Raw genomic sequence first — 15633 nt, 5'->3', positions numbered from 1 at the left:
GAACTGGTCCAAGATCGCAAGATTTAAATGGTAAAAATCTTCCCACAGGGAGCAAACAAATGCTCCTCAGTAGACAACAGGCCGGTGTGGTCGTCACAACCACGCAAGTCAGAGAATTTCCAGTACCCCAGAACCAACATGTGGACCCAGGCAGAGCCCCCACTCTTAGCAGGCTTGCTGACTTCACTCTGGAGGAAGGGGCCCAGCGGGGGGGGGGGGGATGGGGGGGACATGGACTACCCAGTATCCATCTGCCTTAAGAACCAGCCCCCCCACCACCACCACTTCCTCTCCAAAGAACTCAGAACAGTCCCCCAACACTTCCTCTCTGTGAGCTTCCTGTTGCTAGGAATCTGTCCTGGAGAGAGAAGAGGGACAGGGTACCCTGTCAGCTTTTACCAGTCATCTATGGGCACAGCTCCTCCCTGTCCCCAGGGCAGGGCTGCGCCTTCAGCTGACTCAGCCTGGCCGTGTCTGCACTGGGCTGGGGTTTGGGGAGGTGGACAGCAGGGGATGGCTCTCCCGTGTTCTGGAGTGTTCCCTGGGGTGCTCACGGGCATGAGAACCCCTTTTCCTTGCTGCGCTTGGGGTTGAGGAGGCAAGCAACTGGTGCTGGGGAATTCTGGGATGGCAGTGGGTACGCCAGCCTTACCTACCTGTCCGCGGTAGTGCTAGCTCCCAGGGCCTTGGTGTTTCCTGTTCAGTGTGGCTCTCAGCCCTTTAATACAGTGTCTCATGCTGTGGTGACCCCCAACCATAAAATTCTTTTGTTGCTATTTCCTAATTGTAATTTTACTACTGTTAGGAATCATAATGTAACTATCTGATATACAGGGTACCTGATGTGGGGCACCCTCGCCCCAAGGGGAGTTAAGTGGTTGCAAGAGACTGCTATAGTCTAAAGCAGTAGCTGCCCAGCCTTTCCAGAAAGTTCTCCAGCGGGTTTCCAAATCACCATTTGTTACGCTCAAGTCATTGCAGCCGTTTGTTGATTTTGTTGAAACAACGGGGCCTGCTACGTTGCCCAGGGTGGCCCTGAACTCTGGGACTCCATCGATCTTCCCGCCTCAGCCGCCCAATAGGTGGGACTGCAAGCATGTGCACCACTGTGCCTGGCTCGTCCTGTCCCGTCCCCGATCTGAACTTTGCCTGTCCTGCCTCCTCTATTTCCTTGTCCTCAGGTGGCTGCACTCCAAAGGAAATAGGCACGAAGAGGCCACCCTGAGGTTGCAAAGGGGTGGGGCACTCCAGCTCTAAAGGCCCCTTAGACGGTGCCCTTCTGCCTGGTTCCCAGTGCTGGGGGCCAGGTGAGGGAATCACAGACCCACCTCCAGATACGTGAGGGAATTGAGCCTGCCTGGTGTGCGGCTACAGCCACGTCCCAGGTCCCAGGCTGTTTGTACAAGGGGAGGCTGGGTGCAGATAAAAAAAGATCGCCAGCAGGCGCAGGTGGTTATGGGTAAATTTTTCTAGAGCATGTATGTGTGGTGATTATAACCCTACTGAATGCAATCACAATCCTAATTAAGCCTTCTGCCTCCCAAACAAGAGCTTCAAAAGGCTGCGCGATTGTCTTTTAAGTACTTGAGAAAATAGATCGAATCTTCACAGATTTTTGTAGTCTCTTTTGATAAGAGACTGGGACCACAAAGCAGCCCTGACCAGGCTCCCCAAGTTTCCTGTTGCTTTACTTCTCTGTGGCCTCTTAGCTCAGTCCATGGAGTTTCTTATCGCCTGCTGATCCTCTTGGTCCCAGCAATGGGAAGTGGGGCTCTCCTGCCCAGTTCTACCTCATGAACAATGCTTCCCATACACAGCTCCAGGCACGCATCAGGTACAGATGTCTCTGGCCCAGACGCTACGCATTCCCTACGTGTCTCCTTCCCAGGAGGTTCTTTGTAAGCCACGCTCTGAGAATTCTCGGGATTTCCTTCCCCTGCTGTGGCTGAGCGCTTGGCTTTCTCCAGTGGACCCCTGCAGGGCACACAGTAGACTGGACCTAAGTGTGTGCTGAGCTGTGGCTCGCTCCTTAGCAGCATTCCAGGCGGTGGCTGCTGGTTCCAGCATCCTTCTCCCTGAGGCCCCCTCCCCAGCCCACACACACTTTGCATAGCAGGCCAGGCTAGAGGGGAGCCAGCCGTGACCCACCCGGAGCCGGAGCCGAGAGGCCAAGGCTGGGCTCTAACCGGCTTATAGAAGGCTGCCTTGTGCCTTGCGGGGGAGGGGGGGTGTAAAGGGGACTCCTTCACACTTTACACTCCTGTCACCTAGAGTAAACACACCCTGCAGATGTGCTAATAGAGATGGGCTGCGGTTTCCTGGTGGTTCAGCACCCTCCACTACTGTGAGACACACACACATGCATGCACACACACATGCACATACACACACATCTCTCCCACACACCACACACATGCCTACATGCCACATACAGTACACACACACACCACATAGTCACATCACACACACACACATACACCACATACACCACACACATGCTCACGGGCCACATACACTGCATACACACCACACACACACACACACACCACATATTCACATTATACACATACCACCATATAAACACACCATACACACATGCCCACATGCCACATCATCACCTAACACACACGGACCACATACACACATACACACACACTATAGACATCTCACACACACCAAATATTCACATCACACACACATCACATACACCACACACATCTCTCTCACACACACACATACACCACATATTCACACACACATGCACATGGCCACACACCACATACACTACACACACACACCCCACATAGTCACAGTATACACACACACCACATAAACACACCACACATATCTGCCCACATGCCACACAGTCACACAACACACACATAACACATACACACCATAGACATCTCACACACACCACATACATCACATACCACACACACACCAGACATACATGTGGGCCTCTCTTGCCCTCACTGTGGTCTCACAGACCAGACATACATGTGGGCCTCGGCCTCTCTCGCCCTCACTGTGGTCCCACTATGGAAGTACCTCTCTTGTTGCCGTAGCTAACTCCAGAAAGCGGCCCCTCATTGACCCTGCAGACAGCTATAGCCCATAAGCTAACAATGGTCATAGTGACTTTTTTCTTTCTTCTGTGGTGTTGGAGATAGAACCCCAAGGCTGACTCATGTTAGGCAAGTGCTCTCCCATGAAGGCCATCCCTGACCTGAAAGATAGCCTTCCTATCAGTTCCCGTCACCTGAGCTGGCAAAACCCGTCCTTACATAGCTCCCCAAATCAAGACTCCTCATTGTGCTGAGGGGCCAAGCATCTTAGTGCACCCGATCACATGGGCTCTTGTTAAGAACAGTTCCTGGGCAGTGGTGGCGCATGCCTTTAATCCCAGCACTCAGGAGGCAGAGGCAGGTGGATCGCTGTGAGTTCGAGGCCAGCCTGGTCTACAGAGTGAGTCCAGGACAACCAAGGATACACAGAGAAACCATGTCTCAGGGTGAGGGGCGGGGGTTGGGAGGGAGAACAGTTCGCAATTTGACAGGTGTGGAATGGGAGAGGTTCAGAGTTTCTAGCAAGTTCCAGGTGAGGTCATCTGGCTGCTCTGGGCTCACTTCAGTCTGCTAGCCTTTTGAGCTGCTCACTGTTTTTTTTTTGTCGTCTCCTTTGCTCCGTGCTTCCCCAGCCCCGGCCCTCCCTCCCTCCCACCCCAGCTGAAACTTCAGTGTCCCCTCTGCCCTTGGACAAAGGCCTCTCTCTGGGTGCTTTAGGTCAGGCCTGCTAGGGCTTGCTGGGACAAACTGGCCTTTTCAGGTTCCTGTCATGTGAACCTGCTAATTAGCAAGGAAGGGCCTCATTAATGTCATTTGTGAGCTACGTTCACATGGCCACCCCTTTGCTGCTGCCCTGAGAAGCAGGTGCTTTCCAGCGGTGGAAGACTGGCCGTCCCAACCTTCCCGCCCCACTCACTGTACAGGCCTGCACTGTGTGTCTGCAGTGTGGTAGAAGCAAGAAGAGGCATGTTTGGGGGTTCCAGGTTACTCTGGGTCAAAGCCACAAGTCCCCTAAGTGAAGACACCATTCCTCCTTAGCCCCTGAAATCCAGTAGATCTGTGGCCAGTGCTCTAGAGGTCACTGGGGAGGGGTCCTGACAATTTGGGGCTCTCTAGCCCTTTTCTTACCGAAATGGCTTCACTGCTGCGAGTGTAGGAAGGGCTTCCTGAAATGTAGGAGTCAATATACCCACTCTACAGGTGGGGAAACTGAGCCTGAGAAAGTGCTGGAAGTTCTAGAGAGACTGAGCTGTGAACCCAGATATACCTCCCATGTCCTCCTTGAGGGATATATCAGCTACAGGAGACCCCCAAACTCTGCATTCTTTCCCTGCTATGACCGGAGGGGTCAGATTCCAGTCATGTTGCTGGCCCTGGGGTGTTGGCCTCTCTTGTTCACCAGATGTGGGGGTGCATAGTCTCTTCTGGCTTCAGGTCCCTCATCAAAACTGAGACTGTCCCCTGGCTGGCAAGATGGCTCACGGTGGAAAGGTGATGTTACACTTGTGTTCAGTCCCTGAACCCGTGTAAAGGTGGAAGGAGAAAACAGACACCACAAAGTTCCCCTCTGTTCTCCGCATGCGCACTGTGGTGCACGCGTGCATAAACACATTCACACACCATGTGCACACTAACACATTTTAAAATGATGTCTTTTATAGAGTATTTCACCTACAGGGCACTTGAGAGCTTAGAGCAAGGCCAGGGCCTGGAGTGTGGTACCCTACTGCTCTGGGTTTGCCTCAGTGGTAGGTAAGTGGTTTCCTAGGAGACATAGGCTTGGGCTCAGTCGCTAGTACTGCAAGATAAATAACAGTGCCTGCACCAGGGCAGGGGAGCTTAAGCCACTGAGTTAGTTCTGAGCTAGCCTGGGCTAGAGCAAGACCTTTCCTAAAAAAAAGAAGTACCTAGGTCATCGTATATACTTAATATATGTTAAATATCAGCAGCTTAGTATATGGTAGCCGTTAATTTATTGACTGATTAATTTTCTTGCTACGTTGGACTGATCTAGAACATAGACAATACAAGCTAAGTCAGTGTCTCAGAATATTTTGACCTCAATGGCCGTGGAGATCCATTGCTAGATTTGGGCCCTGGGAATGAAAAGCATTTTACCAACAGACTTTCAACCTGAGCTCTGTGGGGGTAGGCATAGAGAAGATTCCAGAGGCCCCTCCTCTTGGGTGGAAGGGTAGGAAACAAGAATTCAGAGTCTGCGAGCAGCATGTGGTGAGTCCTCAGCTTCCCCGTGAGTAGCCTGTGGTGAGGGCATTCCCCGGGTAACATACACATATACAGAGGCATATGTGTGCTCCACCCCAGGCCGGAGAACCAGCCACGCCTGTTAGGGAGAGGCCCTGAGTCCCAGGCCATGTGAGACAGCACACTGCATGTACCATAGGAGGCTTGTCTGGGACCCTGCAAACCCTGACACTACCAGGGGTTTATGGCTTTGGTCCAGTCCCTTCCACGGTGGGTCTCGGGTCATTGCGCGTGCTTGTGCGGAGTAGGCAACCCCAAGCATCGGAGCTCATAATGAACCTTGGCAAGAAAGGAAGAGGCCGCCTCCTTCCTGATGATGCTCACTCGTGCGCACAGGTGGTGCCTATAGTTTATAGGTGACGGGACCCATTTCAGGCTCAAAGCTTTAAACTCTTAGCAGGAGAACGAGGGAGGGGGAATCAGTGATGACGATGAAGATGATGATGTGCTAGTGATTTCTTTGGGCTTTTTGAAAAATTACATTTGATTTAGTGGTGTGTGTGTGTGTTTGTGTGTGTGTGTGTGTTTCCATGTCCTCAACGCCTGTGTGTGGAGCAAAGGACAGTTTGCAGGAGTCCACCATGTGGGTCCCAGGGACGGCTCTCACTCAGGTCATCCAGCCAGTGCCTTTACCTGGGACTGTCTTCCCAGCCCTTGGTTTGTCTGGGGTTCAGTTCAGATGCATGCCTTGCTTACACACACACACACACACACACACACACACACACACACACACACACGCTCAGCTGCCCAGGACACTCCTTAAGGCTCTCTCCCCTTTCCTCTGGAAGCTTCGCTGTCTGAGTGCATGTCTCCCTCCTACAGGCACTCTGGGGGGAGGGGGGAGGGGGTGGGGTGGAGGGGGGAGGGGAGAGTCAGGGCAGGTGAGGGGCCTCAGCTCACTGCCCCTTCCAGCACTGAGCCCTGTCACTGTGTCTAGAGCCCTGTCCAGCCTCCTTCCAGCCACGCCTGCCTGTCCTCTCCTCCCTCCCTGTCTTTCCCCTGGACTGTGGAAGGGGCTGCTTTTCAGGAAGGCCCACTCCAGTGTTCTTGACCCTATGACCCACAGAGTTAGGCTACTTTAAGAGGAAACTCCACAAGGGTGGGCTGCCAGCATTCTATTTAGTTCCGGTCCTTGACCTTGAGTTGGGGGGGCGGGGGAGGGAATGGGTGATCAGATAAACCTGGCTTATGGTGGCCACACAGTCCTCACTTAGCACAGCACGGACTGAGACTTAATGTCCTGGAGGAAGGCCTGGAACCCGCCAGTCAGTCTAGCCACTACTTTCCTATTATCTTTGCTTTTTTTTTTTTTTTTCCTGGGCATGGTGATACATGCCTTTAATCCCAGCACTCAGGAGGCAGAAGCAGGTGTGTCTCTGAGTTTCAGGTCAAAGCTATATAAGACATCGATTTCTCTTTCTCACAGTGTGTGTGTATGTGTGTGTGTGACATGTATATGTATGTGTGGGCCCTGGGGATCAAACTCAGGCCCTGAGCCTTGGCAGTTGGTACTCTTACCCACTTAAGCCATCTCACCAGCCCAAGTGTTTGTTTTGTTTTCGAGACAAGGTCTCAGTGTAGCCCAGGCTAGCCTCAAAGTCATTGTGTAGTCTATGCTTGTTTTAAGATCATGGCATTCCTCCTTCATCAGTCTCTCAAGCACCAGTATTTGAAGCGGGTAAAGCCACCACACAGCAATGCCAGCAGTAGCACCCAGAGGTCTAGGCTGGGTCATGAACTCTGTGAGATGGGGGGGTGGGGGGCGCGGATCATATAGACTCACAACTCTCCAGGCAGCGCTGGGAACTACATCCAGGAACAATGGTGCACACGGTGGTACTTGGTTATCTGGCACCTCTGGAGAGGCGGAGAGTCTAGAATGTTCTCTGCCTCGTCCCATTGCTGGGTACCCTCGTCATATCCAAAACCTAGATTCTTCTGGAGGACCTCCCACCCTCGGCTAGCCCAGTCTCTCTTTTAAAATTACATATTTTATTTTAATTTATTATTAATTTATTTATTTGTTTATTTATTTATTTGGCTTTCCGAGACAGGGTTTCTCTGTGTAACAGCCCTGGCTGTCCTGGAACTCACTCTGTAGACCAGGCTGGCCTCGAACTCAGAGATCCGCCTGCCTCCGCCTCCCAAATGTAAAATTACACATTTTAAATCTTAAATGTATATTATTTATGTGGTGCATGCGCGCGAGCACGTATGGCAGGTCACACACATGGAGATTAGAAGACAGTTTGCAAGAATCAGTTCTTTCCTTTTACTATGTGTCCTGGGGATGGAGCTCAAGTCAGCAGGCTTGGGGAAGCAATGCTCCTTTCCCTGATGGGGAAGGAACTGGCCTAGCTCAGTCCCTCTTGAATAAATGATTGGGTTTTCTTGCAATCTCACTTGCTTCCATGTACCAGGCACCAGGATCCTGGTTCACTGGGACTATGCAGACTGGGCTGGCCTGGGACTCCGCCTGCTTCTGCCTCCCGAGGGCTGGGGTTAAAGGCGTGCACCACTACGCTGGGCTTATCTCACTGGGATTCTGACCTCTTTCCTCTATGGCTGGCGAGGAGAAGGTCGCTCATTCCCTCGGGTCTGTTAAGTAGGACAACGGCCTTCGGTGTTTATGACCCATAGAGCAGGAGGCCTGTGGATGTGACAGTACAAACGTGGGAGGAAATGGCGAATTCTTATCAATGGTGTCAAAGGTCACAGGGGAGACTGGTTGAGAGCAGGAACGTGGCGTTTCACAGGTCCATCCATGGCTGTTGGACACAGCCCAGAGCAGGGTCTGGAGGAACAGGAGGGTTTAGCGTGTGTCATGCACTCTTAGGGGAAGGAACCACATTTGTTCAGTCCCTCTATGTACTGGCCGCATCTAGACCTCATAGCTGTTATATAAAGTTGACACCATCACGTCCATTGTACAGATAGGACAAGTGAGGCTTAGGAAGGTAAAACGGCATGTTCAGTCAGTGGCAGAGCTGAGATTCTTCTTTTTTTTTTTTTTTAATGTTTTTTTTTCTTTTTTTGGATTTTCGAGACAGGGTTTCTCTGTGTAGCCTTGGCTGTCCTAGACTCGCTTTGCAGTCCAGGCTGGCCTCGAACTCACAGCGATCCGCCTGCCTCTGCCTCCCGAGTGCTGGGATTAAAGGTGTGCGCCACCACGCCCAGCTAATGTATTTTTGCTAGATCACAAATTCTGTTGCTCCCTCCACACTCGGTGGTCAAGGGCACACTGAAGCAAGACAGGTGGGCACACACACAAACTCACACACATACACTGGCGGTGTCAGGCTGGGAGCGCTTGACCTAGAGGGTACAAGAGAGGCGGTGTTGGCCACAGCGGACAGCAGGTGTCTCCTCTGATCTGCCTGTTCCAGATTAGAAAGGCAAACACTTGAGAGAAGTGACAGAGCTACGGGAGGTGGCCCGGGCCTTGGCGTAGCTCTCAGGGCAGGTGTTATGTAAATGTGAAGGACAGGAAGGGTGTGTTGAAGGCCTCAGGAGAGGGATGGCTGCTGTGGGACAAAAGCCCCAAGTCCGGTCCACAATGCAGCCTTGGCACCCGCCGGCACGCCTCCTACCCATGCGATCTCCCTGTGTTAGAAGGGTGATGCTGAGTCAAAGCCGGCAACCCCAGGCCTGGTTTCCTCGCTGGGATCGGCCTGGTCACCTTCTTTGACCGCCATCTCACGGTCCCCATCGTCTCTCTGTCCTCTAGATGGGATCTACTATGGAGACAATCGGTTCAACACTGTGAGCGAGTCCGGGACAGCCACTCTGAAAGCGCGCCCCAGAGTCCGGCCTCTGTTGACTTTCATTCCCCTGGTAAGTACGCCCCGGAGCCCAGACCTCCAGTCACCCGCCAGAAATGAGACACCTCTGCCACCTCAGCCTCACCCACTGGGTGCTCCGGGAGGAGGCAGAGCCCAGGCGCACCGCAGGAAGCTCGGGAGTAGGGAGAAGCTCCAACTCCAGGAACAGCGGGAGTTATTTTTATTTTACCATCACCGATGGATGGCCGCTGGCTTCCTGCCAGGCCCTGGATGCGGGGTGATGATGCAGTTGGCACTGATGCTTTACGAGGTGCTCTGTGACCACTGTTAGAGTAGCGGCCAGCCAGAGGCAGCCAGCAGCATATTGGTAAGGGACGGTCAGGAAGGGCTTCCTGGAAGAGGTGGCACCTGAACTTCCTCATAGGACGTGGGAGAAGGGCATTTGAAGCAGATTTGTCTGTGTTTATGAAGCTACAGGAACCCCAAATCTCTGACCTTCTGTTCCAAGATAGGGTCTTGCTAGTTAGTCCTGGCTAGCCTGGAACTCGCTACTTAGAGCTCTCAGTGATTTTCCTGTCTCTGCCTCCCAAGTGCTGGGATTACAATTTCACTCAGCAAAACAAACATCTTGAAAATACACACACACACACACACACACACACACATTTACTTTTGTGTGTGGGTGTTTGGCTTTTATGCATGTCCGCACACCATGTATGTACAGTGGCCACAGAGGCCAGAAAAGGACGTCAGAACCCCCAGGGGTGGGATTACAGGCCCCTTGTGAGTGGCCAGGTGGATACTGGGAATCAAACATGGATCCTCTGGGAGAACGGTAAGCCGTCTCTTCAGGCCCCAAACAAACAGCTTAAAGGCCACAGTTGGGATTTTTCTCTTTGATGAGTGAAAGAAACCCCCAAAGAACCCTCAGGAGTGATGGCAAGATGACTCAGTGGGCAAAGGTGCTTGCCGGCCAACCCGAGGACTTACGTTCGATTCCCCAGAACCCACATAGTGAAAGGGAAGACTGGCTTCCTGCCGCTTGTCCTCTGCCTTCCACACTCAGGCTGTGGTATGGGCTGCCTCTCCCCCACCCAAAACAAAGCAATTGTGAAAAAAGAGCCACTGGGTAAATAGTTCTGTCTAGCACCTGGAGAGTCGCTGGGTTCTCTACAGCTGTTCAGTCAAAATGAAATGCATTTTGAAATGATTGTAAAGGGCCTCTATTAAAAGTGAAAAAGAGGGGCTGGAGAGATGGCTCAGTGGTTAAGAGCGCCACCTGCCCTTCCAAAGGTCCTCAGTTCAATTCCCAGCAACCACATGGTGGCTCATAACTATCTGTAATGTGATAGGGCGCCCTCTTCTGGCTTGCAGGAGTACACGCAAGCAGAGCATTCACTTTAAAAGTGAAAAAGATTGGCTGTGGAGGCGAGCTCAAGGGACAGCCAGCCTGGGCTATAAGCCTGGGCTACATGTGTGGGACAGTGTCTTGAAAAACCTAGAAAGCAAAGCAAAACAAAAACTAAAAAGAAATAAATGACTACAAAACAAGCAGAGCTGAGAGTGGGGGTGCTGTCCCTCCACCCCAACATCTGGGAGATGCAAGCAGGACGCAGTGATGAAATGAGGTTGCCATCCTGTTTCTAGAAATGAGTCCATTCTTTCCCCTCACTGATCCACAGCCCATTCTGGGGATGGTGGTGTGGGAAAGAGATGACACACCAGTGCCCAGGCTAGTTCTTAAGTCCTGACTGGCTCCTCGTGTCCTGGCCCCTCCCCCACCACTTCAAGACCCGTGAGGACAGGGTCAGCGAGTGCCCCACCCCCACCCCCAGTCCCCTACATCTTCACCCACCCATTATGGGCTTTTCCTGCTGTCCCCACTGCCCTCCTCCCCAACCCCAGTCTAGGCAGACCCTAGGAAGGCCTGTGGAAGATTCAGGACAGTTCTAGGCTTGGAGGGCTTCTCAGGCCTGGAGTACTGGGCCTCCTGGGAACATGCCCTGGGGGCATTCTTTCTGGACCAACCAGGAAGACCCTGCTTTGGAGAATGGGAGAGGAGACACAGGTCCCACCAACAACTGAAGCCTGTTAAGTCCATGGGTGTGTCCTGTCCAGAGCTGGAACTGAAGCCAGAAGGGGACATTTACCTCATTACTTCAGTGCTGGCTAAGCCAGGAAAGACAGGTGGAGCTCCCCTGCCTGTCCCACGCACCCTGTGCTCACAGCTAACACAGAGTTCCAGAGATCATATACTTATGAGCAGAGCCACCCTCACCCCAAAGCAATTCCCACAACCCTCCCCCCTGCCCCACCCCCCCTCCCAGCCCCAGAGGCTGTAGCTCTGAGACGGATGGGAAGTGATTTGCTTATGGTCCTGCAGAGCCAAGACCCAAGCCCCATACCGGTCAAGCCCCGGGCCCAGATGCCCCTCAGGCTGCCCTAACCTGGGAACCACGCCACACCTGGGAACTTTTGTCTTCTCCTTCCAGGACCCTTGACAGAATCACAATGTTCTCCACCCCTGTCCTGTGGCTTCTTTTGGGTCTTGGACCCTTTGAGGCCTTTAATGAAATGGCTTCAAAGGGTCTATGGTGAGTTTTAGCCGAGGACTCTCAGACCCCACGGAAGGCCGCCTCTGGTGCACTTTAAATTCAGACCCCTTGGCCTAATTGCAGCTCAGATCCTGCTTCAGGTTACAGGCCTGGCTTCCAGCTTCGCTCACCACCTGCTCTGGGAGAAGGTCAGCTGAGCAGTTCATCTTCTCCTGTCTGATCTCAGGCCCCCTTCCACAGGCTCTGGGCTTCCTTCCAATGCCTCAGGTGTGTATGTGTGTGGGATCACACACATGTACAGACACACACAGACTCCCCCCGCCACCCCCCCATCTCCCTACCCACCCACCCCACCCCCCGCAGCCACATGTCAGGGGCTGGTACCAGAGCCTTGCCCCTTCTGCCTGGCATTGTGTTAAACCCCTAGGGGCCTCAGCCTACCCTTCCACTTACAGAAAGCACCACCCCCCCACCCCACCCCACCCCACCCCAGCCCAGAGGTGAGGAAGGGGAGCCACCAAAGCAGTATCACCCAAGAAAAGAGGTGACAGGCCCAGCAAGGGTCCTTGATCTCTGCCTGGGCCATCTTCTGAGTGTCCCCTCATCTTCAGTACATTTCAAGAGCCAGCCAAGGGGACAGGTTCAAAAAGCAGTAGCCCTCAAATGTCCTCACTCTAAGAAAAACTTCCTCAGGTGTCCATAAGCAAAGGCCAATCATGAACCGGACCCTTGGGCTCCTTAGTGACTAGGCTGGGCCCTTGGGATTGGTCATCAGGTACCTGTCCTCAGTCCCAGCCCTGCCTGGGCTTGTGGAGTGAGGGAGGACCAGGCTCTTAATCTCTCCAGGCCTCTGATTCTTTGCTTTTTGGTAGGGCTAGCTAATGTAAATAGTCCTCCAGGATGTCCCCAACTGTGACTTTCTGAGCTAAGTGACTATGATAGGACGGGAGGGAGGCATGGTAAACTACACATACAGATCAGCCTTCTTCCTGGAGGAGGGCTGCTATCCACCAGGCCTACCCACCTCACTGATCCTCGGGGCTTTGAAGTTTAGAGCCACCAGACGGCAGAAGTGGGTGGACCTCAGCTAGGAACACACAGCGGGCATGATGGTGCATGCCTGAGATCCCAGCTACTCTACTGGGGGGGGGGGGTTGTCCTGAAAGTTGGATGTGAGTCTGGGCTACAGGGAACAGGGCCTTGTTTCAAAAGAAAGGTAAATAAGAGCTGGGGTGTGGCTTAGGGGCGCTGCCCTTGCTTAGTGTGTACCGTACTTTGCGTTCGCTCCCTGGTGTTGCTCCCTCGGCGTGGTGAAGGAGAACAGAGACCTGGGCCCGTGAGAGGACAGTAGATAAAGGCTCTTGGCGCCCAGCCTGACGGCCTGAGTCCAATCCCTGGGACCCACATGGTGGAAGAAGAGAACCAGCATTTGAGTGTCATCCTCTGCCTTCCACATATTCGTGTGGCACCTTGCACACAAAGCCAATAAACAGAATAATAATAATAATAATAGCGATAACAAGAAGAAAAAGAGTGTCAGAACCACTGGGCGTGGTGGCGCACGCCTTTAATCCCAGTACTTGAGGCAGAGGCAGGCGGATCTCTGTGAGTTCCAGGACAGCTAGGGCTGGCTACACAGAGAGACACAGTCTCAAAACAAAAAGAGAGCAGCAGAGGTTGGAGCTGGGTCTTTGCCACAGGCCCCAGGAAGAGCAAACTCTCCCCTATTTCCTAGAGTAGACGGAACCCAGAACTCAAGGCTTAAGCCTGCCCTGTGCTTCCCAGAGCTCAGCCCAGAGCCACGGCTGATTGGAGGGCTGGCTGCCCTCTCCTCTGGGGCAACCTCTGCTCCGCACCCCATCTGATCCCTCTGATGCTTATGAGAAATTAGAAATTAAATGCCCATGTGGTAAATATGGGCAAACTGGCTGGACAGGTCCGGGGGTGCCCAGGGCGGTGAGAGCTCCCTGGGTTGCCCTACCCTCTGAGTCACACAGGCCTGGCCTTGCCAAGGGGAGGCAATCCCTGAGCTGCAGGAGAGACCTGTCTTCTCCAGGGTCCCCTCCCTCCTCTAGTTCCTGGTCACCCGGGAGCTCTAACCCTGAAGGCAGCTTCAGCCCCTAAACTCGGGGCCTGGACCAGGCAGTGTGGTTTGGGACTGATTCGTGTTGGTGATGCTGAATAGAAAGGTTATGGGGTAAGAGGTGTCAGAGGCGTGCAGTGAGAGTAAAGTTGAGCTTTTACCCCCTCCCGACCCGCCTTGACCCCCATCACTCACAAAAGTTCCCAGCACAAAACTCCAAAGCCGTCTATACCCTCATCCTTACCTATAAACACCTATCTCTTGGCTAGCCCCCTGGGGTCCTGAGCATGCAGCAGCATCATGGCTGCCTCAGGAGGGCTGAACAGGAAGAGGAATTAAAAGTGGACTCGGAATACAGGACAGGCAGACAAGTCTGGAATCAGGTCTGGAAGACAATAGTGCGGACATCAAGGACCAGCTCCTTTGGCCCTACTTACTCCTTAGAGGAAGAGCGAGAGCTGAGACCCAGGGCAGAGGCCCAGTGGCAGCAGCCAGGCCCTACAGCGCTGACCCTAGGGAGCCAAGCAAGCAGGAGTGGGGGGGGACAACTGACATCACTTGTTTGTTTGTTTGTTTGGTGTTTGTTTTGTTTTGTTTTTTTGTTATTTATTTATTTATTTGGTTTTTTGAGATAGGGTTTTTCTGTGTAGCTTTGGCTGTCCTGGACTCGCTTTGTAGACCAGGCTGGCCTCAAACTACAGCGATCCGCCTGCCTCTGCCTCCCAGAGTGCTGGGATTAAAGGGGTGCGCCACTGCACCCGGCCCACCCTGAACTTTTAATAATCAATCTTAATTTCTTCCTTTCTTTCTTATTATTTATTGAAACAGACACTTACTCAGTCTTGGCTGGCCTGAAACCCTTTGCGTAGACGAGAGAGACCTGCCTCTGCCTCCCAGGCCTGAAGTTGAGGTCTTCTCCACTAAGCATGGCTTTACAAGTTCTTATGCATTCGTTTATTTAGTGTACGTGTGCACTCTCTTGTGCCTTGGTGTTCTGTGTGTGTCTAGAAGTCAAAGAATGTGTGTGAGTTAGTTCTCAACTGCCGTCACGTGGGTCCTGGGGACTGGACTCGGGTCATCAGGCTTTGTGGTAAGGACCTTTACCACTGAGCCATCTTGCCAGCCCAAGCTGGAGCTCCTGATCCTCCTGTCTCTACTGAGGTGTGTTGTAGCATGCCTGATTTATTCAGTGCAGGGAATCAAACCCCGGGGCTTTCAGAGTGCTAAGTCAGCACTCAGAGCATTCTAAGGACAGAGCACATCCCGTGAGGAGTCCAGGGCTTCAAGTGTGGTACGCCAGGTGCTCTACCAAGGAAGGTATCCCCGGCCCAATTGAGCCTATTGCTAACATCACCCACTGGGGAGTCTGATTCAGAGAAGCTGGAGGCAATGGAGGACACACAGCTATTCTCGGGGCTAAAGCACGTCCTGTCTTGAGCCTCTAGGGCTCTACAACACCCCTATATGGCCCCCACAAACCAGGCGCGGCCAGCTGGGCTGCACGCAGTTAGGCACTGTGGGTGCCTGGAATGTTCTTGTGACTCCCAGTCTGGGTGGGCTTGGGAGAGGACACAAGAATGCCTTACTCTTACTGTGGGGCAGAGTCTTCTCCGCCCCACCCCATTCCCCTCACGGCTCCATGCGCCATCTCCAGGGCCCAGGCACAGACAGGCTCAGGAGGAAGCTGGTGAGGAAGGTTTTTCAGGCTCCCCAACACCAAGATTAGCCACGCATTTGCTTTCTGACCCAGCCCTTGGGGATCTACCCTTGGGGCTTGGCTGGACTCTCAGGAATCCCAGGCATGAGGATGTGCGTCCCAGGGCAAGAGGAGGTCAGTGGGGTGGGATGGAGCCCCGCCTCCTTGAGCGCTCTCTGGC

At 53.1% G+C, this 15633-nt stretch overlaps 1 protein-coding gene across 2 annotated transcripts in view; it reads left to right on the top strand.

Moving 5' to 3' along the window:
- The window catches only part of LOC311581055 (uncharacterized protein C6orf132 homolog), a 36255-nt gene that overhangs the window by 1823 nt on the left and 18799 nt on the right, over window positions 1-15633 (top strand). Inside the window, exons 1-2 of one of the 2 annotated variants that reach the window (XM_084752979.1) lie at window positions 9064-9170; window positions 11611-11940. In XM_084752979.1, the coding sequence (XP_084609105.1) occupies window positions 11932-11940 (9 nt within the window). In that variant the 5' untranslated portion in view covers window positions 9064-9170; window positions 11611-11931. Of the gene's footprint in view, window positions 1-9063; window positions 9171-11610; window positions 11941-15633 lie in introns of those variants that run through there. The other variant, XM_084752978.1, reaches the window with a different exon arrangement.

The sequence above is a fragment of the Acomys minous genome (genome assembly GCF_964271855.1).
Source record: "Acomys minous genome assembly, chromosome: 13".
Lineage (NCBI taxonomy): Eukaryota > Metazoa > Chordata > Mammalia > Rodentia > Muridae > Acomys > Acomys minous.
Note: the sequence above shows the minus strand (reverse complement) of the source record. Positions and strands in the feature narration are given on the sequence as shown.